General features: G+C 40.2%; 1 protein-coding gene across 5 annotated transcripts in view; it reads left to right on the top strand.

The window, feature by feature from the left end:
• Positions 1–2919: 2919 nt before the first annotated feature.
• The window catches only part of CEP350 (centrosomal protein 350), a 46893-nt gene continuing 24003 nt past the window's right edge, over positions 2920–25809 (top strand). For 2 of the 5 annotated variants that reach the window (XM_075182287.1, XM_075182285.1), the window contains exons 1-11: positions 2920–3007; positions 10983–11065; positions 11728–11771; positions 12316–12430; positions 13516–13681; positions 14714–15156; positions 18622–18735; positions 18997–19107; positions 19203–19511; positions 19773–20386; positions 25642–25757. In XM_075182287.1, coding sequence (XP_075038388.1) covers positions 10987–11065; positions 11728–11771; positions 12316–12430; positions 13516–13681; positions 14714–15156; positions 18622–18735; positions 18997–19107; positions 19203–19511; positions 19773–20386; positions 25642–25757 — 2111 coding nt within the window. In that variant the 5' untranslated portion in view covers positions 2920–3007; positions 10983–10986. Of the gene's footprint in view, positions 3008–10982; positions 11066–11727; positions 11772–12315; positions 12431–13515; positions 13682–14713; positions 15157–18621; positions 18736–18996; positions 19108–19196; positions 19512–19772; positions 20387–25641; positions 25758–25809 lie in introns of all 5 variants that reach the window. The other 3 variants (XM_075182284.1, XM_075182283.1, XM_075182286.1) reach the window with 2 other exon arrangements.

The raw sequence follows: 25809 nt of genomic DNA, 5'->3' as shown, positions 1-25809 counted from the left end.
ATTACTCTGCATCTTCCTTACCGCTTACTCTGGATCAGGAATGCGGGCTAGGTATAGGACAGCCAGGGAATGGATTGGAGTTATATCTCTTATGTGTAAGTCACAGAAATGCAGCAGGTATTGGCGTCTTACAGTAACAGAGCAGAATCCTTAATAGTAATTATGCATCTAGTAAATTGTTTATTCCAAAGAACTACACACACCAGTATTTAATGGTAGTGTAGCTGTTGCTAGCAGAAGGTAATCCAATCCTCTGTCCTTTTAAACCAGCGGTGGGCAACAGACCTTAACTTGTGACCCCTCCAGTCGGCTGCTCCCTATCTGCATCATGTGACCTCCTCTGCACAGTGCAGGGAGGTTCCTTGGTATTCCCGAAGGAGGAAGTGTACTGTGCTCTCCCTCTTTTCTCTGTGTGGCCTCTTTGAAAGCTGGAGGGCTACACTTGTGTTTATTTTTCTGTAGCTACTGGATGCAAATAAAAAAGCTATACAATTTAATATGTTACCAAAAGAAACCCTTATATTGGATATCCAGAACCCTCCCTTCCCATAAAATTTGCCCCAGTATAATCAGAAATTAAAAACTAATTCCCGGGAAAATGTATGTCTCGAAGAGGGTAATCTGCTCAGGAATTCTGCAAATGTGGTCAGTCTGTGCTGTTATTGGCTGACAACTAACAGTCTCTCCCTGAGTTGTGAGCAACTTGATAACGTGATCCATCCAATTTTGTTAGCCAAGTAAGAATGAGTATATATACGGTGGTCGAAATGTATATAGTGGTATGGCAAACCACCACTGCTTTCATTGGAAACCTATTACATTCCATTCACTTACATTCCCATTACATTTTCCATACCACCACTTCTAAACTTTGACCAATATATATCTAATATATAAATTTCTAGTGGCGTGTGTTAGTCTGTCTGTGTGTGGAAAAAATAAAACCAAGCTGCAGCGCCACCTGCTGGGCGGAGTTATACACTGACCTACTAAATTCTTAGTGTGTGTGAAAAAAAAAAAATCAGAAAGGGCTGAAATTTGGTATACTAAAATGTTTTTAATTTGTTAATTTAATTTGTTAATTGTTAAAAGTGTTTATAAAGATTTAAAAAAAATATATATATATTTCTTGAAGGAGAAGTGACAGTTGGGAGTGATTGGTGGTTGCCGGGGGTGACAGTGGGGAGTGGTTGGTGGTTGAGGCCTGGGCTATGGCCCAAATGCATGACAAGAACCTTTTTAACACCTTAAGTAGCTTGATTTGACTAAAATGCATGAGTATCATGCACGTGTTAACTTGTATATATGTATATATATATATATATATATATATATATATATATAATAACAACAGATATATTTTAAACTCTATAATACAAGTGACCTCTTTCAGATGGGTACCTACACAATTTAAAATCTTATAATACGGGCTTAGCTCATTTAGCGCCTATAAAAGTAGTATTAATAGGAACCAGGCTGCTCTGATTCAAAACACCTAAGGCTAGAGCTAGATAGATGGGGTGCTGATCCAAAAGAAGGCAGTCACAACCTACTTGAAGCCAATTACTAGCCCTGGCTGCTTGTGATTGGCTCTCGATGAAGGAGAATGGAAATTTATTTTTATTTTTTCCTATAAAAGGACTACTGGGGATGCTTTGCATTCTGGCACATATACACCACAATTGTGGTCTATCCGTTATTGTGGAAGCAATATCATGAGGGTCTTAGAAGTACACTACTCCATAGCTCCAAACATTCAGAATCCTTGAGGCAGGACAAAATAAGCTGTCTCTTCCCGTCCAAAAATCACCATATTTGGTCCAAAAACCACTCATGTTCACATTAAGCACTGCCCCTTTTACAGGCTGTGAATCGCAACATTCTGTCAAAATAGGGACTGTTGGGAGGTATGCTACCCCATACCTCCCGCCAATAGGGACCTTTGTCCTGATTCAATTTCCAGGACATTTAGCAAATGCGTGCTGCTAATGGGTGCAATTCAATGCTGCACAATCCATTGGTAGGTGTTTTTTGGAAAAGGGGCCATGGAACCCTTCTCTTGCCCTGTGCTAATTAGAAAAATGTAAAAGTTGGGATATATGTCGATATATTATATAGCAGACAGGCTCTGAAGGAATTTGAGAATATATGGTACAGATGGTTAGAGTCTCCATTCTATCCTATGTCATCTAGTACAGATGCTCTATCTACTTAAATGTATGGCTACCGCAGTTTTTATAATAAGTATCTGAGTCCATGTAATAAACCCTGTATGTGTAACATACTTATGTATAAGCATTTACGATGTATGATCCTGAATGAATATAGCACATTTATTATTATTATGCTTTAATGTAATCTTGTAAATTCCGTCATTTAATTCCGATATGTATGCGATTGTTTTTCTTTTCTTTTTGTTGTTTAGTATGTTTATATCTTAAAAAATTTCAATAAAAATACTGGATTTAAAAAAAAAAAAAAAAAAAAGTTGGGATATATAATACCAAACCACATACTAGCAGTTTTTTTTACATTGTTTTTCTTTTAATTATCATTCACTATTCTTGCAATTACAGTCATATATATGTATCTCACCAGATAACACATTATTGCTAGTATTAAACAGATAGCTGCCCAATGGAATCTCAGGAGCCTATACATGAATTCATGAGTTCCAAAATAGAGGCAGTTGTAGAAGAAACCAGGACATAGACTTGGCCTCACAGCACAGACACAACTGCTGACACTGAGACACAATGTTATTATAATCATGAGAAAGCAGCAGCCAGCAGAGGGGGCGCTGAGAGAGGCTTCTCGCGAGATCTCCTCCAGGCAGCCTCCCGCCCGCTCTGGCGCTGCAGGAATGTCTGTTACAGCCGCGGACCAGCTTCCTCTCTGTGACAACCAATGAGACGCAAGACGCGTCCCCGGAAGCGGAAGTAGGTTTGTGTCTGGAGGAGAAGAGGGTTAGAAGTGGAACCGAACCGCTTGTGGAGAGGAGAATGAGGTCAGTGTTTATGGAGATGGGGAGTGGTCACTGAGACCAGACATAACCTGGCTGTGAGTCCATGAGGTGCCTGTGCTGTCACTGGGTATGTGTTAGGTCTCCATCTGTTGTGTAGCTGGAGGTCCTAGTGTGTCTCCTCCACAACAGTACCTGATGTATACAGCGTTATAGCTGTCAGGACCAGGGCAGTGTGTCTGTCACCAGTGTGTCTCCTCCACAACAGTACCTGATGTATACAGCGTTATAGCTGTCAGGACCAGGGCAGTGTGTCTGTCACCAGTGTGTCTCCTCCACAACAGTACCTGATGTATACAGCGTTATAGCTGTCAGGACCAGGGCAGTGTGTCTGTCACCAGTGTGTCTCCTCCACAACAGTACCTGATGTATACAGCTTTATAGCTGTCAGGACCAGTGCAGTGTGTCTGTCACCAGAGTGTCTCCTCCACAACAGTACCTGATGTATACAGCTTTATAGCTGTCAGGACCAGGGCAGTGTGTCTGTCACCAGAGTGTCTCCTCCACAACAGTACCTGATGTATACAGCGTTATAGCTGTCAGGACCAGGGCAGTGTGTCTGTCACCAGTGTGTCTCTTCCACAACAGTACCTGATGTATACAGCGTTATAGCTGTCAGGACCAGGGCAGTGTGTCTGTCACCAGTGTGTCTCCTCCACAACAGTACCTGATGTATACAGCGTTATAGCTGTCAGGACCAGGGCAGTGTGTCTGTCACCAGTGTGTCTCCTCCACAACAGTACCTGATGTATACAGCGTTAGAGCTGTCAGGACCAGGGCAGTGTGTCTGTCACCAGTGTGTCTCCTCCACAACAGTACCTGATGTATACAGCGTTAGAGCTGTCAGGACCAGGGCAGTGTGTCTGTCACCAGTGTGTCTCCTCCACAACAGTACCTGATGTATACAGCTTTATAGCTGTCAGGACCAGTGCAGTGTGTCTGTCACCAGTGTGTCTCCTCCACAACAGTACCTGATGTATACAGCGTTATAGCTGTCAGGACCAGGGCAGTGTGTCTGTCACCAGTGTGTCTCCTCCACAACAGTACCTGATGTATACAGCGTTATAGCTGTCAGGACCAGGGCAGTGTGTCTGTCACCAGTGTGTCTCCTCCACAACAGTACCTGATGTATACAGCGTTAGAGCTGACAGGACCAGGGCAGTGTGTCTGTCACCAGTGTGTCTCCTCCACAACAGTACCTGATGTATACAGCTTTATAGCTGTCAGGACCAGGGCAGTGTGTCTGTCACCAGTGTGTCTCTTCCACAACAGTACCTGATGTATACAGCGTTATAGCTGTCAGGACCAGGGCAGTGTGTCTGTCACCAGTGTGTCTCCTCCACAACAGTACCTGATGTATACAGCTTTATAGCTGTCAGGACCAGGGCAGTGTGTCTGTCACCAGTGTGTCTCTTCCACAACAGTACCTGATGTATACAGCGTTATAGCTGTCAGGACCAGGGCAGTGTGTCTGTCACCAGTGTGCACTAGAACCACTTGCTGCTTGGATGTTGGTTGTGTACATACAGTATCATCACAACTGTTAGTAACAGTACATTGTCTGTTGTCAGCTGATGGAATGGAGGATAATATGTGTCACTTGTCTCTGCTTTGTTGGATTCTCGCAATTATACAAAATGTATCTGTTGCCATGCCATTGCTACAGCTTGTACACACACCTAGCAACTGAACTGGATCACCAGGATAAGTAGTTATACGAAAGTGAGTTGTTGTGCTCTTAAGGTTTCTTTGTTAAAAAATTATATTGGTCCTGAAATTCTTGTTTTGGTTGTTGTTAGTTTATTTTCAATAGCTATCTGACATCTTGTTTGTTTAGATCATTTAGGCTGTTCAGACAAACTCATAGTAGGAAAGATAAATGAGATAAAATGGTTAATCTAGAGATATTATAAATTTTAATATGTTTAACTTTTTACGGTTTAGGTTGCAATCTTCTGAAGACCATAATATTTTTTTAATGTGTTGTAACAATTTTGAAGGGCATGATTATTATTTATTTATTTTGTGGTCCCCAAATAATCCATTTTGAAAATCATAAAATTTCTTTGTAAAAGAATATATTTTTTTTTACATGCTTTTACTTACTACTGTTGAAGTGTTGCATTTTAGACTTTCATATATTGCTGTCCACCAAAATGGACTGCTAATGGACGCTGACCAAACTAAACTTATATACTTATTGCCTTAAGTTAATAGTTTAACACATATAACAGATCTTTAATAAAGGATTGATTAATTGATTTGTTGCTGCTCCTTTTAGGGTTTTGTGTGACAACCCACTACTACATAAACCAAAAAAATCTCCAGATTAAGAAGCGCAATCATTATGCCATAATAGGATGCCACCATATGATAACAATTTGCACAGTATTATTAATAAAACATGTTTAATATTAAATACAATAAAAACATATACAAAACTCCACATGATAAAACAACCTTTTTTTGTGTATACCGCTAATCACACACTTGCTTGGTATATCAGGGCTCTCACTGCATGTCCAAAACTCCTCCTTTCTAGTGCACATAAGAGGAAAAATATTTGATAAATTGCTAAATGTTTGTAATGAGCTGTTGGTCTTAAGCTGTATAATTAAAGCAGATATCCAAAACAGCTTTTATCTCTTATCTCTGTATATTGAGGAACTGAACTTGCTCCCACTGTTGAGAATTTGTCCGCCTTTACGCAAGCATATTAGGATCAGGGTATATGAAGTCTGTGTTAAACATACCACCAGCTGCAGACAATTAATATCTCTCCCCTCCAGTAGTCAAATCATGGCTTCTTTTTGGTAGCACTCAATTCCGTGGGCTTATCCTCTGTGTGTTGGTCATCGCCTACAAACCGGGGTCTTTGGAATTATGTCCACAAGTGATCGCCTGTCTTGAGCGTTTCTCCACATCTGTGGTTTCATCAGAGACGTGATGAAACTACAGATGGGGAGAAACATGTAAGAAAAGTCTGTCACTTGTGGATCCTGGACTTCACTTTGTTATGCTGGTAAACAATTAAATTATATAATTCCAAAGACCTGGGTCTAGAGGGCTTCATATATCCTGATTCTAATAGGCTCACTTAAAGGTGGATAAATTTAATATCAACAGTGAGAGCAAGTTCATTTCCTCAATATATGCTGATATAAGATGTTTTGGGTATCCGCATTAATTATACAGTTTGAAACCAACGGCTCATTACAAATGTTTAGCAATTTACTAACTATTTTTCCTCTTATGTGTACTAGAAAGGAGGAGTTTTGGAGCATTCATTGGGAGTCCTGGTGTACCTAGCAAGTGTGATTAGCGGTGTACACAAAAAAGGTTGTTTTATCATGTGGAGTTTTGTATATGTTTTTATTGTATTTAATGTAATATTAAACATGTTTTATTAATAATACTATATAAATTGTTATCATATGGTGGCTTCCTATTATGGCATATTCATTGTGCTTCTTAATCTAGAGATTGTTTTGTTTTAGATTGTTGCTATGCTATAAATGCAAGATATAGCTATAAAGATCTAACCACCTGTACTGTAATTCAAATGGTAGAACTTAGTTTATATCTTATCGTTCATCCACATATTTATTCTTTCTGTATTCCCCTTTTTAACAATAAAAAAAAAAAGTAGCTAACATTTGCTTTACATGAAATTGAAGCAAGTCTTGAACAGATATTTTGTGGAAAACAGTGTTTTCCAGAAATGAGGAGTTGGGCAATGTGAGGATCTTCCTTGCTAAGTACAGAATAGATGCACTGATATGCCTGTTTTTCAGATTTTAATTTGTGAAGCAACACTATTAAAGTAAGATAAAGGGGTGGAGAGGGTGCGTTTTTATGGACATTCCTTGCTTTGAGGATGAACTAACAATTTTTTTCTATGCCAAACAAGCAAAAGTTTCACCGTGTTTAATGCTAATGAACCGCAAGGAGCAACTGTTCCATTGCATTTATGGCTACTATTTAATCTTGACATGGATGATGGAGTAATATAGCACCTCCCACTAATGTCAAAGGATAACCCCCCCATTTTACCCTTGTATTGTCAGGGTTCCTCTGTTATGGTTCTCACTTAAATTGGACAGAGGGCTCAATTCCTGGGTAGGCTGCAGAAGAGCCTCTCTTCATGCAGCCTATGTCCCATCAGAATAACTTTAACTTGGATCATCGGTGTCCAGAAGTTGTGTGATTATGAAACAATAGTCTCGGCCAACAAAGTTTCTCCTGTGGCCCACCCTGAGGACAGGCCCTTAGACTGATTTCTTCAAGGACCTCAACAGTGGAGAGAAAGGGAGTTCCACAATTCTGGTTAGAGGTAGTGGGAGTAAATAAAAGATTAAGTCCACCTTTTAGAAATTTCTGTGAGACATTTAAATGTGCATAATAGATAGACACAAAGGGTCTAGTTTGCATGTATAGTTCTTATCCTGTATGTAAGCATTGGCTTTATACACACAAGGCAGAGAAATAAAATTGCATATTAACTTATTCAGTTCTTATACCAATTAAAAAAAATAGTTTTCCCTTCCTATTATTCCATGTTTATATAAGCAGTAGATTCACTGTTGATTTCAAAATGAACATCTTAAGGTGTAGTATGTGCTAAATCCTAACACAAAAGGAATATAACTTTGCAAATAAATAATAAAAAACATAATTTTATCCTCTATCAGCATTGATGTCAAGTAGGAGCCAAACTTTGTTGTGATTTTCTCATAGTGATGGTCAATTAACTCTCTTTCATGTAGCAACAACATCACAGGATGTCTGTCAATCTGACTGTAGAAAGGTAATTGGCCAGCGTCAGAAAGCAGCATCTACTACACCCTTCTACCAACATCACAGACCACATGTCGCTGCCCCCTGTCATTGCTGTCTATGTGAATTTATAGGATCAGGTGTCTGGCTTACTCATGTTTGGCTAACTGTTTTATGTAAGAGGTTATGAACTCTTGGACAACACCTCCTCTTCAATAACTAATTTAGAACTTTAGTAATGCCTCGCAGTGTTAGCTCTGTATACCCACCTTGTCACATTGTTTCTGAACATCTTAGTCCACTTCTGTTACAAATAAGCAGTTATTTCAAATCTCCCTGAGTGGCTGTAGCTCATGTGTAATCAAATACCTCCTACATAGCTTAGTCCTAGCAGGTTAAAGCCCTAGAGCAACTCTGGTTCATAAGATTTACCAATTCGAACACCATCATGCCAGCAACCCAGCTGCATCGTTCTAGAGAGGGCAGAGGATGCAGGATAATAGTGCCACTGGTTTTACTTTGCATGTTTAAAATGTTTGAGTTGATTCTTATTTATTTTAATTGTCTTCAATTTATTTTGGTAACCCTAAAATCTGTTACTGGACCTACAGTGTGCAGCGAAGGGACTAAATATAGGACATCACGGTAAATTAAAACTTGGTTTTGGCTATGCAAAATAGTACAACTTTACTTCTGATCAGTTCAAAACAATATCCATTAATACGTTTATGATGCACATCATGCCAGGCAGTGACCTTCATGTCATAACTAGCAATTATCCACAAATATATTCCTTGTTTTGACCAACATGCAATACCCAGCAAAGTCCAGTATATTAATCACAAATACCAATAGTATATAATGCAGTCCTAAATAAATGTATCTAAAAATTAAGTGCTAGCAACTTTGTAATGGGAAAGTTGACACTTTTTTTTTTTTTTTTTAATGTTTATATTTGTATAAGACACCTTCTAAAAATACCACTCCCCTCAGAGGTGGTCTTTAGTTACAAGATATTCCAATGTGAAAATGCATCTTGTAACATTCATAGATGTTAGAGATAAAAGAATTCTAGAACTGTTCCTGAAAAAATATTCGCCTTATTCCCCATTTGGCTGTGAAATTCAGCACAAATTTGGCTTTAAGTTTTATCCTAATTACACCACACAGTAAAATAAGTTGTTCAACTTCGTCCTCTATCTGTTCCATAGATTATAAATTCTGCAAAATTCAAATTTCCAAATACAGTGCGAAAAGGTGAACTGGAATATAGCATTGCTGGAACTTCCATCCTCTATGAAGTTATCCTTTGCTCATCTCTAATGTTAAGTAACGGTACTATGACAGAACTATGACATTTAATGCAGCCTTGCAATTTAAGTGACTGCAAGCTGCTATTCTGTTATCAACCGTTTCTGCCCTTTAAAGGGGCCTTCAGTAGGCTACAGACGGAATAAGTGTATATATAAAAACATTGTCTACTGCAACCTGTGCATTATCTTCAGTTATTTTAGTTTAGCAAACTTCCTAGAGTGTTTGGTGATATATAACTGTGAATGCATAGAGCGCTTGTAAACATTATATTGTATATCCTATCCACTAGTGTTGTATTTACATTTCAAAATGCAAATGCATTTCAAATCGCTTACCTGCATATCAGTGCAAGTAGTTATGTTCTGGAAGCCAACATTTACCGCAAATCACATTAAAGCATGATTGAAATGAATTTTCACTGTAGTATAAAATCCAGTGTCATTGGATACCTGACCTATCTATCTTACAGTAAACACATTGAATGCAACAAGATGCGTTAAGAAAAATGCAACATACTCAAACTAGATTGTGTGTGTGTCTGGTGTCATTAAAAATCATGGGTTCTATTATCGGAGCCATTTACGTGCATTGTGCTAGTGTTAAAACCGCTAGTGAAATACATGAAATTAACACCTACAAAGATGACTCTGGGTACAAGACCTAAGGTGTAGTGGATTTTAGGTTTTGTTGTCCTTAAGTCTGAAGGGCATATTCAATTGTTGGCGTTACAGCCTAAAGTAATGCGCCCATTTTCAGCTCCCGGCTCAGGGAGCTACGAGCTGAAATCCGGCTTAGTATTACCGTAATAACAGTAATACTTTTTCTGCGGCGGAAACCGCCAACAATTGAATATGCTCCTGAGAGTGTTAAAGGAAACTTATGTGGTGTTCTCCCTCCAAAGACACCATCAGTATATTACTTGGTTACTTATGGCACACAAAGATGACCGTTGAAATAGAACACATCTATAAACACATTTCCAGATCTTTTCCTCCCTTTTTTTTTTTTTTTTTTTTTCCCAATTTGGTAAAGAGTTGCAAAAATATTGCAATAAAATAAAAACTGACCGAAGTCTTGGCTGCCTACCAAGGAGTATTTTAGTACCTACAGATAGGATTAGATTGACGTATCCCAGGCTACTATAGTTTCAAACTGAATTAATACATGTTATTACCTTGAATATATGCCTATTTTACTACCACAAGACGGCATAACGTTTAATAAGAATCCTTTGAAAATTTTCTTATCAGTTGAGGGCTATGAATTTTGTCTTGTGGATCTCGATCCTTAACTAAAACTTGTGTGTATGCATTCTAATTTGGGCATTCTTAACTGCACAGTAATTTACTTAGTGCAAAAACTGTAGATGATGCAAATAGCCCTGTGTTCCCTTCTAGATTCAGTTCTATTTTACCACTTTTATCTTCCACTTACTGTTCCGTGTTGTAGCACTGATATGTATATACATCTACAATGAGAGAAGTGGGATGCTTTTGTAACTTTTGCAGTGTATTACATTGATTGTAATAATAAAAAAAGAAATAAAAGAATATTAATACTAACATAGTGACTAAAAGGTCACCATGAAGCACAGATTATATTAAGTTGGCATAGCCGTCCCACAGCATGTCATGTTACACACTTGCTGTCCAGTGTCCCACATTAAACCCCCAGCATCCGAGAGCTTCCATTTGATCCCTGTACCTGGCAGCTGTTGAAGAGAGCTTCCAACCCTGTGGATCTTATGACAGCTTGGTCTGCACTATGCTTTAAAGGGGGAGAGCAGGGGGCTGGGAGGGAGATTGTAACTCTTACTTACTGCACTTAGGACTTTGGTCATTTGCCTGCACAATTTTTCTGTCAATTCTAGATGAATGGCTGAGAAGAGTTTATGGAGGACAGCAACGTTTTCCCAGGATCTGTCACATCTACAGTCCCAGGAAACTTTTCAAGGTAGGGTAGCTCTCATTGTCGTCTCTGGGTGCTTTATTTAGTCTATGAAGAGCAGGTTTAGTATCTCTACTAATATATATTTCAGCACACTCAGCAGATTTATAGACTTCAGCTAAGTAGTCAGATGAACTTTACCAGTATCTCTGAATACTACTTCCATAATTCTGCCCTGATAGGCTGGTAAAACTTCTGCAAGATGATGGATAATTTGAGATTCATGGTTCAGATTGTTTTGCAACATACTCATTTGCAGACAACCCACCTTGGCCCTTAAAGATATGTATAATACAGTAAAACCTCATCAGCCACTGCAGTGTCTTAGTGGCATGTGGAGCTCCTTATAGGTTTTCGCTAGAAGTTTACTTCTGGTAAACACATATGGATAGCACAAGGTGCATTCTGGAAGCTAAAATGCTACCGCAACATAAGCAATCATTAGTAATAGCTTTAGTGGGTATTATGACACTTAAACAGCAGTTTATAGTATCACCCCTGTTTTGAAATTGATAAAAATCTAGCATGTAATGTGTGAGTATGTGGCCTTAGTGTAAAAACAAAATTAAAAAGTTAACTTTGCAGTGAGGACATATGTATTTTGTGCCAAATAGATAATAAGAATTGGGGTAACATTCTTTTTTATTTATATATACATATTATTGCAGAGCTCAGCAAGGCGTGGAAAACTATCTGTAACACCAAAGCTGCTGTGAGTATGCATTGCATTCACTGCATGTCATAGTTTGTAAGATCATTTCCTGAGCCATTAGAATTTATGTGCAACCTTAACCCTGCCAATAGGTTTTTGCTTTTTTTTGTTTTGGTTTTTTTTCTTTGCAAATTTTCTTCTTGCAGTACAAATGTTAGTGTCTCCCTGATGCCTTTGTTCAAAGTTTTTGCAATAATTGCTTATCAGTGCACTGTACTATGAAACACAGTAAGTCACTTTAGCTTCCTGTCTTGTCCTGTTCACAGCAGCTCTAATCCCAGAAGTCACATTTAAGGTGTATACCCATTGACATTGTTTAAATGCAGTTACATGTGGTTTTAATTTTTTATTTTTTTAAAATAAATGTTAACTGAGTTGACACTGAAAATCATTGTTCCATTTTTACCATAACCATTGACGTTAAACTTGTGTTGTGTTGCATTGTATCATTTTTGTGGAATGCTACTTTTCCATTTACATGTGTTTGTGTTTACACGTTGACAAGTATACAAGCCATTCTTTCTATATATTTGTTTTAATACAGCTTAGGCACATTGAAGATAAGCTGGATGTGGCCCCCACAAGCAGTGCAGTGTTTGACTCCATCATGGATACTAGGAAACCAGCGAGCAGTGCTACACGGAAAATAAGTAGGAAAGGTAGGTATTGGTGGTGATGTAATTAATGCAAATAACTTGGCTCTTCTGTTATCTTTCTACACAGATATTATAGTTACCCATGATAACTGATAGTAATTATCCCTTTGTTGCATGTCCTCTTACACCATCATGCACAAGCTCTTGCCATGAATATTTGCAAGTATCCACAATCATTTGCCCATGACAATAATCACATTTTGCACAAGTGGCTTAGTCTTCTAAAAAGAAAAACTGTAGAGCTTATGTATGTTACCAAAGATGTTACCAGATACCTCCCAAACCAAATCATTCTATGGGGGGAATTCAACTTTTTAAAGTAACGCGGCCTCCGCACTATTACTGGTATTATGGTAGTTTCAATGCCGGCTTTTTGCTCGCAGCTCCCTGAGCTGTGAGCAGAAAGTCGAGTTAAATTTACCGTAATAATGGTAATAGGTTTAACGCTGCCCTATTTCGGAGGAATTGAATTCCCCCCCTTAGGGTCCAAAGATGCAAAATATAAATGTATTGACTTGTTGAAGACAGTCTGGGTTTACTTTAGAAATGCACTTAGTGGAAAAACAATAGCAGACAGCAGACCAGAAATATTAGAGCCAATAAGAAAAATTAAGACTACACTTTAGTGTCCCTTAAATTTGACAGTACTATAGAGAGTTGTCTTCCTATTTCTCACAATATTTATAATTAACTTTTATACGTCATAATAACCTATTTGTGCATTCATTCTTTCATATAAAATGCTTCTTATAATGCATTTTTATTATCCAAATTCAAACCCGTGCTTATTTACATAAATATTATAAGCGATTGAAACCTCTCTATTGGTACAATTCATCGGTACACAGTATTGTTGTTCATACATCGTTTGGTCTGACAAGCTATTTAGGTGAACTTCTGCAAGCAATGCAAAAATAATTTCACTGGAACACGAACCACCCCACTTCACAAATCTATAATATGTGAGGGATTTCTGGACAGATTTATACATATATCTGATCGGATTTAGATTTTATGCCTTTCTAGCTCCATGTAGGGAGCTCAGAACAAGTTGAATTATTTTTTGCCGTTTTACATTATTTCTGTAGATGGACGATATCTTGAGGATTCAAATGCTCACCACGCCAAATCTTCCCACCCAAGCAAATCTGGCAGAGAAAAGTCTTCTCGCAGCCCACTACGTGTCACTACTCTGGAGAGTAACGTAAAAGGTTCTGGCCATGTTGGCTTCCGGGAACCTCTGGCCTCATACTGGTAGGTGCAGCATTCTGCGGACTGAGCTGTAACGACTTTCTCTTTAGGGTGTTTTACAGGCTTCAGTGAGAATAATACTTATGCCCTGAAAACAGCTTTTGTAATGCATGCAGTTTAAGATTATTTTTTTTTTTTGCAAGCTAACAAGGTAAGGCGAAGTACACATAGAGGAAACGCGAATGAATTTCGCAGTAGTGTATATTTGTTTTAGGGGGAAAGGGTAAAGGAACAACTGAGACCAGGGGCGGAACCCAACAAGATAACGTTTAATCTATTGGTTAAATATTTTATGAAAACATACATATGCATGGTCCTTAAGGATATTCAAGCCTTTTGATTTTGTTTTCAGTCTGTTTAATGAATAGATAATCTGTTGTAATGTTTTGATATATTACCAGCAAGTCTTACCCCTTAGCAAGAACTTGCATGTGGATCTCTTGCCACCTTCAGCTTTTCTGCAAACATTTCGACCCTTGAGTTTCACTTGTCTCTACCTACTTTAAATTGTAGGCTGCTTGGAACCTCTGTGTATAGTAATTTGTTCTTTATGTTAACAACAGATAATGGAATAAACTAACATAACTTGACATTCCTATTTTAGAACCTACTTTTTTTTTTTCTTTTACCTATGATATGATAGGGGAGAGGGGACTTTTCTAGAACTCTATATTAATGAAAGATTTGCACATCATCCAATTCAATGTGAAATTTATTGTTTGATATTTCAGTTTTTCACATTATTTCGATTGGCGTACGTATCCAACCCAATTTGATGTACTTCTTATGTTTGCTATTAAAGCATAATGGAAATATTTACTCTAATTGAAATAATGTTTCCTTATCTCCACAAAGAATAAATATTATTAGATCTTTAAAGCCTTGTGGAAGCAGGATGGTAAGGGAATGTAGTAATTATACGATTATACAGGCTTTCAGTTTTTTCAATTTAACATATCTGCTTTGCTAACACTTTATTACATTGCTGTGTCTCTGCTCTAAAGACTGATTCTCTAATACCAATATCATTTTTAGTGATGCTGTTAGTGCCCTGTCTTCAAATGAGAGAGTCACTGTGCGTTCTAAAGAGGAAAAGGACTTTGACAGCACACGATCTTCGGCTGTGGATGAGACCACTGTGCGCTACCTGAATGACAGGCTAGCCATTGATGCTTTGGAGTGGAAATTACAACGGTCTCACAGGAAGGTACAAACTGATAACGGAGAGATGAGGCCAACCGAAACTTCTCAACAACCCCCTTTATTCAGCCCCTCTAGTAACAGGCTAGAGACGTTAAAAAGTCGGCAGCCTGATGCTAAGCTAGAGAAACTGAAAGAGCGAATCCGTAGGCAGTGGGAGCTGTCTGGGGACCAGGACAGCAGAGAGCGTCTCCCAAAACCTTCTAACGTCACAGACACTACAACGAGCACAAAGACACGGAAAGTGGCGACTGCTCCACCACCGCCATCCTACCGTGGTATGACTAATGAAACCTTTCTTTAGTTTTTGCTGTGGTGATACATTATTACGTGGGTTACAACATGATTTTACAATAACTTTCCTATATAAAAGTGTGAATGAAAACTGAAAGACAAGTTGATCCACTATGAAAGGGCATCTTGTAACTTTACAAATTGTGTTTGTGAGTGCTAATTGTTTTTGTCATGGTAAAACTTTAAAAAAAAATAAAAAAATTATACATAATGTCAGACTTGGCTTACTGAAATTACAGTATTACAATGTTTTCTCTATTTGTTTTGTCATTGCTTTTGTAGTCTTTGTGCTGTGTCTTTGGGTAGTTGGGCAGGAAGTCTGTATATAGGGTACTCCCATGTTGCTAGCAGTTCATTGGTAAAAGCAGCTTTCACCTTCTGCTGTGGGAGGAGTTATGTTTCACCCCCTAGGTGGCGTCTCAATGAGAAAACAATTACTCCTCTTCTGCCTTTAGACCTTTTGCCTTCTCATATTTTTTTCCCCCGAGTTACTTACATAGGAGGTGGACATATAGGGCCTTGGTTCTAGATTAATTTTTAGTTTAACTACTTTACAGTGTCTGGTAACACCTCTGCTGTGGAGCACCCTTAATTGTCCCCTGTGGCGCTGTACTTGCACTTTCTTGGAGGCATGGCTTCAGTTGTCCTCAGGAGCATGGTAATGAAGTGAATTGGAGTGGGTCAATGGAGTAACTGAAAGTCCAGTATTGTCCCTGCCCTGCATATATTTTTTTGGTTCTCCTCTTCGACACTAGGTGGCAGAGGGTGTTTTTACCAGAGGAAAATATTCTGGCCATTCAGAAACAGATGAAAGCCTTGTCTCTCATTCAAGATTCCATCCTCCGTTGCATGAAGCTGATGGTTTTGTTTTTATCCCAGGGGTGCACATTCTGGAAGCCCACTTCTTGAGTCGCCATGCCATTCATCACGGGGAATGGTCCCTCCATCCAATAGTGTTTGACCAAATTGTGGAGGATTGGGCGCAATCAGAGGTTGACATGATAGCCTCTTGGCTGAACCACAAAGTAGCTTGGTATTGTGCAAGAACCAGGGATCCGCAAGCATTCCTAGTGGATACCATGACTGTTCCCTAACTGTACTAACTAGTGTATCTTTTCCCTCCGATTCCCATGTTACCTCGGGTGCTGAAGAGGGAGCAAGAGGTGCCAGTAAATTGGCACCCCCTCCCTCTTGATTGGCAGAGAATATAATGGTATGCTGTTCTTCTAAGGATTGCGGCACAAACACTACGGAAACTTCCTTTCAGAGACGATCTTCTAAGCCAGGGCCCATTTTTCCACCAGGACTTGTGGCGTGGCGGTTGAGACCATGATTTTTCGTAAGAATGGTCTATCTGAGAAGGTCATTCAGACCATGATCAAGGCCAGAAAACCGGCCTATTCTAAAAATTATCACAGAGTCTGGAAAACTTATATAGGCTGGTGTGAAAGGAGAGATGTTCCCACCTTCTTTTAGACTGGCTCTCTTCTTGTACTTCTTACAGGATGTCCTGGACAGAGGGCTGAGATTGGCTTCCCTCAAAGTTCAAGTATTGTCCATCATCTTCCAAAGAAGACTGTCTGTCTGTTTTGCCTGAATTCTAGACTTTTCTTCAGGGGTTTCTTCATGTGCAAATGTACTTTGTTCCAACGGTACCACCGTGAGATCTGAACTTGGTCCTTTCAATGCTGCAGATGTTGCCTTTCGAACCTCTGTAATCTGTAGATTTAAAATTTCTTGCCATATCTTCTGTGAGACAAGTCTGAATTGGCTGCTCTGTCTTGCAGGTCGCCTTTACTTGTCTTTCACTCTGACAGAGCTGGTCTGCGCACCAGGAGTTCTTTCCAACCCAAGATGGTGTACAAATTTCATCTCAACCAGGATATTCCTATTGGACTAGGGTTAGACATCGGGAAGGGAAAACTCTCTTCTCCTGAGGGATTTGATTAGGACCTTGAGTGACCGTGACCCACTCGGCCTTGCATAGCACTGATAGTCTCCTTGTCCTGTAAGACACACACAAGAGTGGATAGCCGGCAACAAATAAGACAGTTGTAAGGTGGATCCCACTTTTGTGCAATTTTACAGCTCACTTTGCCAGATCAGTGAGCCTCACTTGAGTCAGGCACCAACCTGGTCCTCCATCCACACCCTCACCAGATTTTACAGGTTCAAGATAATTTTTTCAAAAGATTCCAGCTTTGGAGGAAATGTTTTACATGCAGCAATGTCCCCCAAATGGAATGAATGAGAGAATAGTATTTTTGTACTCTTTGTTAAATCCATTTCTCTGAATCCATTTGGTGGACACTGCGCTCCCACCGATTTTACGTTCTGGTTTTTTTGGTTGTGTGGTTCCTGTTTGGTTGTTACTCTAGTCATATTCTTAGGGCTTTGTAAGTTAACAAACTGAAGGGTCTCCATACAGGAAGCATAGAAGGGAGGAAGCAGGCCAGCCAAGTTGTTAGTGCCTTACTCCCAGCACAACACCCTCTGTGTCCCATGGTAAGCAGTGTCCTTCAAATGGATTTAGAGAAATTGATTTCATGGTGTGTACAACAATCCCTCTCTTTGTCATGAAGACCTGAGAGAGCTGGCTTTTGTGGCATGGTTCTTCTGGCCAGGACTCTGGGAGAGTCTTGCTGACTATGCTGCTGATGCAGAAGCCTTCTTTCTCTCACTTTTATTACAGGATCTGGAAATGCTTTGTCTGATGCAAGCCATGCATTTTTTTTGTGCTGGAGGTTTTAGTATCTCCTGTCTACGTCTCTTTTTTCATTGGTGAAGCAGAAAAAAGACCTGACCCTGAGCTCTAAGTTTTGGGTTTCTGCTCTATTTCCTTTGTTCACTCCACTTCACATTTTTCTGCAAGAGCAGGCCAGAATCATCCACCTCTTCGTTATCTGGTTTTGATTTGGATATTAACCTTGTTTTGAAGACATTACAGAGAGCTCCTTTTGAACCTGATACTCTGAATCCCTTGTGCTTCCTTACTTGGAAGCAGACCTTTCTTCTGGCCATCATCTTGGATTGATGTGTCTCTGAGCTGGTAGTATTTTCTCACTGGTACCTGTACTTAAATTTCCATTAATACAAGGCAGTACCTTGGACAGTGCCATCTTTCCAGTTCTCAAGAATAGAGGAAGAGTAAGATGGTTATTGGGGAGTGTGAGTGAGTTTGGGGAGTCATCCTTTACCCCTCTTTACAGCAGCAGTGACCTGATCATTATCTACCATCCCCCCACCCCCCTACGGCCTCACAGAAAAGGATTTAACGTTGGATATAAGAAAAAAAAATCTACTTTCCATTCTAGGTTTGCTGGTCCTTTTAAATTACAGTGGAAATCTCTTAAGGGAAATGTTCTCACTGCAGTGTATGACCTTTTCAGTAGATTTATTTTTCAGTAGTATATCTTCAAGTTTCTATTTATAATATTATTTGTTTGTAGGTTTCAACCCTGCAGAAACAAAAATTCGAACTCCAGATGGCAAAGTCTTTCAGGAGTCTGACTTTCAGAACCTCAGTGCACAACTGCATGGGACATTGATACCTTCTTTCCAGGGTGAGGTTTGAGTATATGGGAATGATGTGATTGGACCATTAGGGAGTTTGTTCATGGAATTGGTATAATAAAGTTATTGCAATGGAGTCAATTAGTATGGAAAACTAGAGAGAGTATGGAAAGTTAATGAACCAAATGCACAATGTATCAACAAATAGGAGTTATGGTGTTATGATTGACAGGGCAGAGATGCATGTTGTGGTGGACCATGGAAAGGTGTCATCAAAGGTTGTTGCTTAAAGTTAATCTTTTTTTGCACAGAGCAAGCCTCTTCTAATGAGAAATCACGAGGAAAAAGAACATCCAGGCCAGTGAGGAAAGTTCAGAGATTGGGAGCATCTGGGAGTTCTGCAAGTCCTGATGGTAAGATAGGTGAGTAAATTAAAGTCTTGATGTACACAGAGCTTGACAATCGAACATGTGGTTGTTTTCTATCAGTGTATGAATCTGTCCTTTGCAAGTTACAGGACACATAATCAGTACATCTTCCTGGAGAGATGGGCAGAAATTGGTCAAACAGATATTGGGTCCTGCACCCAAGATTGAGACAGAATCAAAGTCTCAGTCTAATGACCGTAAAGCAAGCAAAAGGACTTCCTCTACTGATGGACAGATGGACAAGAGACCATCGTCCAAAGAGAGAAACACTGACAAAATGAATGTGCCTTGTGATCACCTAAAGGAAAAGCACTCTAAATCAAGTAACCAACATGCTGGCAAACAAGCCCAATCCAAAGGGACACCAAGAGAGAACCAGGACAGGCCCATTAAATCAGGTTAATAGCTTATTGCCTTACATCTCCTTCTATGATGTGCATTTTTATTCTTCTAAAATGTATTTAATAAGGGCTAATCTTGCTCATACATCCATCAAAGCTTGTTTTTGTAAGGAATCTGGAAATTAACGCTCTTATGTTAATATGTGGCTATTGGGCATTGGGCCACCATTTCGTGAGTATGGGTAATATACAATATTTTCCCATCAAATAGTAATGTCTTTTCAATGCTTCATTTTGTCTGGTTTCTACCTCCTGCAGCAAACTCCACCAGCCGTTCTGACTCGCATCATGTCAAGTCTCGAGGCCAAATTTCCAGCACAAATAGTTTAACTTGCAAGAACACAAAGTCACCCTCTGTGGAGGAACAAAAACATCAGAATGATTCGGCAGATGTAAAGAAAGATTTCCTTCCAATAGAGATCAGAGGCATCTTGGATGATCTGCAGTTAGATAGTGGTGTTGATGGAACAAAACAGGCCCAAAACAGAAGCCACAGTCCTGCCAAAAGGAAGTCTGAAAAAGGACACGTTCCAGAGGAGCCACAAATCTCTTCTAAAAGGAGGCACTATGACACAGAAGAGGTAAGACTGTATATAATGCGCCAACAGGAAGAAAGGAAAAAGCGGCAAAATGAACAGAGAGAGGCCCAGCAGCAAGCCGAGGAACAGAAGAACAAGCGACTGCAAGAGCTTTATCAGAAACAGAGAGGGGCTTTCAACAAAGCCAAAAGTGTGGCAGTGGTACCTAAAGAGAGAGAAGCTCAGGAGACAATTTCCAACTCTTTGGTACCGAACTTACATCAACTGCATGATACTTACACCAAAGTGCTATTCAGTCAGGCCTGGCCTGACCTGACTGCACAAGAAAAACAGGTGGGTAATCTTAATGTTAGATCATTGTTGTCTGACTAGTGAGCTTATCTTGGGCATTAATCGTAATCAAGATTTCTCTTTCATCCATTCTGGAGTACTCTTCTTCGACATGGGGTAATAGAGGCAACACTGGAGCTGGGCAATTAGGAGTTAACTTTATCAAAGAATTAGCTCCTCCCCTCTATCTATATGACATGACTCAAAAGCAGGTGAGTGAGACGCTTTCCGTTTTACCCACTCCCAGGCCTCCTGATATTAAGGCCCCTCTCCAGGGAAATAGTTCACAGATTCACACTGAACCCACTGCATAGGCATCTAGTGAGCACCCATTGGGTTAAGAACCTGGGAAAAGTCAGTCCTAGGTCTGGCGCAAGTTTCTTCTTTGGAATTTTTTTTTTTATCTTCTTCCTCTTCCACTCATTTCTCAGAGATGTTAGGATATAACCATGGGCTAGACCTGATAAGAAATTTCAGATTCCATGGAGGTTCCCATTAATGGATCCTTTTCTGGTTGAGGATACCAGGATGAGGAAAATTCTGCCTGGTTGACAAATGCTGGTAGCATATCTATGTTGCAGGTGCAGGCCTGACACCTACCCTGGTTTCACCACAAGTCAGCAATGCCGTTGAGAAGTGCTTGGATCAGGTGATTCAACGTCTTCAGTTAGGCACATTAGGAAGGCATCTGAGAACCTAAACAAAGCGGTTCTGGGTGCAGCCCTTGTGGATTCTAAGATCTATGCTGGGATGTGCAGTCCAAAAGGACTCTAGAATCCTTACCATTTGATGGTCACACTTTCTTTGACAAAGATCTAGATAAAATTATTAGTCGGACTACATGAGGCAAGAGCATTTTCCTTCCAGTAAATGCTCCCGGTTCAGAGGCCCACATTTTTGGGGCAGTGACTCTAAACAAAAACCTTCCACCTAAAGGGTCAGTGAAAAAGCAGGCATGGGCATCCAAGCGCCCAGCCCTCAAGCCCTCTGACAAGCCAACAGCATGACAGGTCAGGAACATATTGAAAGACTCATCCTCAGATTTGTGGTTAGGAGGCCTGGTAGAAAGAAGCTATGTCATAGATCTCCTAGTATTTTCTTTTCTACAGGCCTTCTGGAAGACAGATCCCCAAGCGACTGGCTCTCAGGAGGGCCATTCAGTCTGTACTGACATCAGAGTGTATCATTCCAGAAATGCAGGAGAAACAGGGATTTTACTCCAGTCTATCCCTGATTCAGAAATCGGACAAGACGTTCCAAAGCATCTTGAAGCTGAAGTCCCTAAATACCCAGGTTCAGGTAGTCAAGTTCAAGATGGAGTCCCTCAGGTCAGTGAAAAGGCATTGTTTAATTGGACGTAAAGGATGCTTATGTTCACATCCTGATCTGGGAAGGACACTAGAATCTTTTCCGATTCACTATAAAGGATCTCCACGTCCAGACCAGAGCCCTTCCCTTCAGATTGGCTATTTCCCCAGGGTATTTACTAAGGTCATGTGCGCCCTTCTCGGACCAAAAGGAGTCGCTGTAATTCCTTATTTACTAATATTTTCTAATAAATGCAGACTCATCTCTTCTCCTTTTCAACTACCTTCAGATAACAGCTCAGCTGTTAGAATCTCACCGGCGGATCATACATTACACAAATTTCAACTCGATGCCGGCCCAGCGCATGGTGTTCCTGGGCTTTCTATTCGACACTCTTCCACAAGAGAAGATTGTATCTACCTAGAAGCTAGCAAAGTCTGCCCTCTCTGGCATGAGAACATCTGTTGTCCTGTGGATGAAATTGCTGTGAAAGATGGTGTCAGCATTCAAAGCTGTATAGTATACACGCTTCCATTCCTGGACTTCTCAAAACATGTAGAGAAAGTGGTCCAAAATCAACTTGTGCTTTGCCATTCAATCAGACTGTTGCCTCATACACTTCAGTCTCTCGGGGCGAACAATCTAAACATGGGCCGCCCTTTTAGCATCTTGAACTGGACCCATGTGACGAAGGATTACAACCTTCAAGTTTGGTGGTCAGTGACCATACACTTGCCACTTCAGGGTCTCTGTTCCAGCAGAGTGAGAACTTCCCATCAACGTTCTGAAACTCAGAACTGTGACAATCTGCTCAGGCCTTAGCCTTTCCTGATTGGCAGGGCAAACCTATTTGGCATATATTAATTATCATGGGGTTACCAGAAGCCCCCAATTATGAGGGAGTCTGCCAGGATCGTGGCTTGGGTGGGGCAATTTTCATTTTAGGTGTATAAAATTGGGAGGTGGATTTTCTCCGCAGAAATAATGCTCTCCTATGAGAATGGTCTCTACACCCAGAGGTGTTCCATCAGTTCAGTAAGTTGGGGTCAGCTGGAGATGTACATGGTATTCCACAACGTGGAATGGTTTAGTTCCAGAATTTGAGACCCTCAAGGAGTTCTTGGTGGACATTTTGACAGTACCATGTGTCTCTCTCTAAATATACATTTTTCCTTCAATAGACATGCTTTCTTGTGTCCTCAAGTAGGTCGAGAGGAAAGGGGCTCCAGTTTTCTTAGTGGTGTCAGATTGGCCAAATAGAGCTTGGTACATTGACATACTAAAGATAGTGGCTGAACCAGGATGGCAACTCGCACTAAGGAAGGATGTTTTCTCTCCAGGTCCTTTTCTGCACCAGAACCTAGCTTATCTGGCTTTAATGGCATGGCTGTTGAAGCTGGGATTCTGATAGCCAAGGGTCTCTCTGAAAAAGTGGTTCAGACTATGTTAAAGGCCAAGAATAATGTTTTCCTGAAAAACTCGCATCTTGGAAGGCCTATGTACTCTGGTGTGAACGGAAAGAGTGCCCAACTTCTGCCTCCTTTCTTTTCATGTGGATTGTCGGGACAGTGGGTTGAGATTGACTTCCTTAAAAGTCCAGATCTCTTCCCTGTCTATTTACTTTCAGAGGTAGCTTGTCAACATTCCTGAAGTAAAGACATTTTTACAGGGAGTTCTCGGTGTTCAAGTTACCATATGTTTCACTTTTAACACCATGGGACCTCAATTTGGCCCTATTGTCCTTGCCTTTTCAACCATTTAAGCCTTTGAAGCAGGTTGACCTCAAACATCATTTCTTACTTGGAAGACTTTTTTTTCTTTTTTTTCTCCTTGCTATTTGTTTAGCCAGGAGGATCTCGGAGTTGGGGACTCATTGGGGCGCGAAGTCACATTTCTGATATTTCAAAATGATAGAGTGGTGCTACACACTAAGCTATCATTCTAGCCTAAGGTGGTGTCAGGATTACACATTAACTAGGTCATCGCCTGTCCGTTCTTTACTACTGGCAGGATCTTTGGATGCTCAGGAATCACTTTTTCTTGCTTAATGTGGTCAGATCGATAAGGATCTACTTAGGCAGAATTGTTAATTTCTGGGAGACTGATTCTCTTCTAGTCCTTTACCATGCACAGAAGAGGGGTTGGCCAGCGACTAAACATACTTTCCAGGTGGATCATGATGGTTATCCATCAGGCTTACATTGGTTCAGGTAAATTGGTGCCAGAAAAAAATCTCTCCTCACTCCTCCAGATTGCGAAGTGCTCCTTTGGTGGCGGAAAACAGAGTCTCAACCGAGTAGCTATGTCGGGCCGCAGCCTCTTTTTCTACATTTACAAAATTCTAATTTTACATTTTAACATTTTTGCATCCAAGGATGCTAGCTTTGGATGAAAGTTTTTGTGCCCAGCTGTGTCTGAGCATTCCCTCCACTTGGGGCAGAACTGGAACATTCCCAAGGTGAAACAGTGTCCCATAGAATGGATGAAAGAGAAAAGGGTATTTTATGTACATTAAATTTCAATGCTCTGATTCCAACTTGGAGACACTGTGCTTCCTTTCTTTGCGCTCATTGGTTGTTATACTGTTTCTACTGTTTGTGATTAGTCCGTTTTGTCTCATTTTTTTCTTTGCCCTTTTCTTTGGGCTTAGTTGTAAACTGGAGTATACTTTAGTGGGAAATATAGAGGGAGAAGCATGTCCTTTTGGTTAAGTGAACTCCTAAGTGCCCCACTTCAGCGTTGCCTTATATCCCCTTGTTGAAACAGTGTCTCCAGATGGAATTAGAGAAATGTATTTAACAAAAATCCTCTTTATTTTGGGTTATGGATTGCAGAAGAAATGACTAGGCTATAATAGGATGACTGTTTATATCATATCACCTCTGTCTAGTCTTTGCTTTAAGCTGTACTAGTCTTTCCTGATATGTTCTGTTATGCAGCCAATTTGTCTCTTTTCTAGTCTTTTGGGGCATAGGACCTATGGAACTGTAGACAAAACTCATCACAATGTCCCACGTGCCTGGAAATAGGGCTCGAGTATGCAAATTTTGCTCACAACTAAATGAGCCATATTCCAGTTGCGATAACCATTGAGGGTCCGGGAATTAAATAGTTCCTCCAGCATTCGGGGTGTGTAAATAACATGCGAGGCAACTCACTCTTAATTGAAATCCCCCTACCCCATTGATTTATCTACTTTATTGTTTTAGTAACTTCCCTTCTGCAGTAAATATATTAGTGTCTGCTGTAGGCTGTGTCTTTCCCCTCAAGTGTAGGTGACCCCATTGAATTTTCATCAGTAAATATATGGCAAAATTAGTCTACATATGAAACCACACTGACAGATGGTGATTAGACCCTTACTGCTCTTTTGCAGACACATTTGATGCTATGTCTCCATTTGTGAGAACTAAATATAGGATTGTCTACTTGAGTGTTGGTTGTCTTATTTCTTAAGATATGCGCCACTCATGCAATGCAGAATGTCTCTTCTCCTGGCACTGGTGCACTGCCTATGGATTTACCTGTCCTGGACACATGTGTTTTTTGGGTTCTATGTTCTTGTTGATGGACATATAAAGGGATATGGCACCTCCGCTCTGATTTGTCCCTGATTTTGGGTGACTAATAAGCAAGGCTTTTCTGTGGCTAATGGTGCACTCAACCAGGACAGTTGGTCCCTCCTAGGCAGTGCATTCTACCGATGCTTCAGCTGACAAGGTCTCCAGGAAGGTCTTGGTCCTCCCCACATACTTTTTCCAAGTCCACCAAGGTGGATAGCCTAAGTCATGCTGCACTGTTGAGCTGTGGTCCCACTTCAGTTCTCAATGAAGCAGCATGAGAGAGTATGAGAAGAATTCTTTTTTTTTTTTTTGAAAGTACAAAAATAATTTAAATCTAAATGACTGCAGCTATTTTACTTGTTGTTTTCTTTTTAATACATATCTAAGCCTTTGTATCAACCTTCTGGAGAATCTGACAAAGAGAACAAGGGCCAGGAGAGACCTCCTAGCGCCTCTTCCAGCAGTGACCTTTCTCTCTCTGAGCCTCTACAGCCTCTTCTCAGGTGAGACTTCTCTGTTACATAGGTCATTATGAGAGATTTTGCAAGGAGATAG

The sequence above is a fragment of the Mixophyes fleayi genome, chromosome 8 (genome assembly GCF_038048845.1).
Source record: "Mixophyes fleayi isolate aMixFle1 chromosome 8, aMixFle1.hap1, whole genome shotgun sequence".
Lineage (NCBI taxonomy): Eukaryota > Metazoa > Chordata > Amphibia > Anura > Limnodynastidae > Mixophyes > Mixophyes fleayi.
The sequence above is the reverse complement of the archived record's forward strand: the minus strand, read 5'-3'. Positions and strand labels throughout refer to the sequence as shown.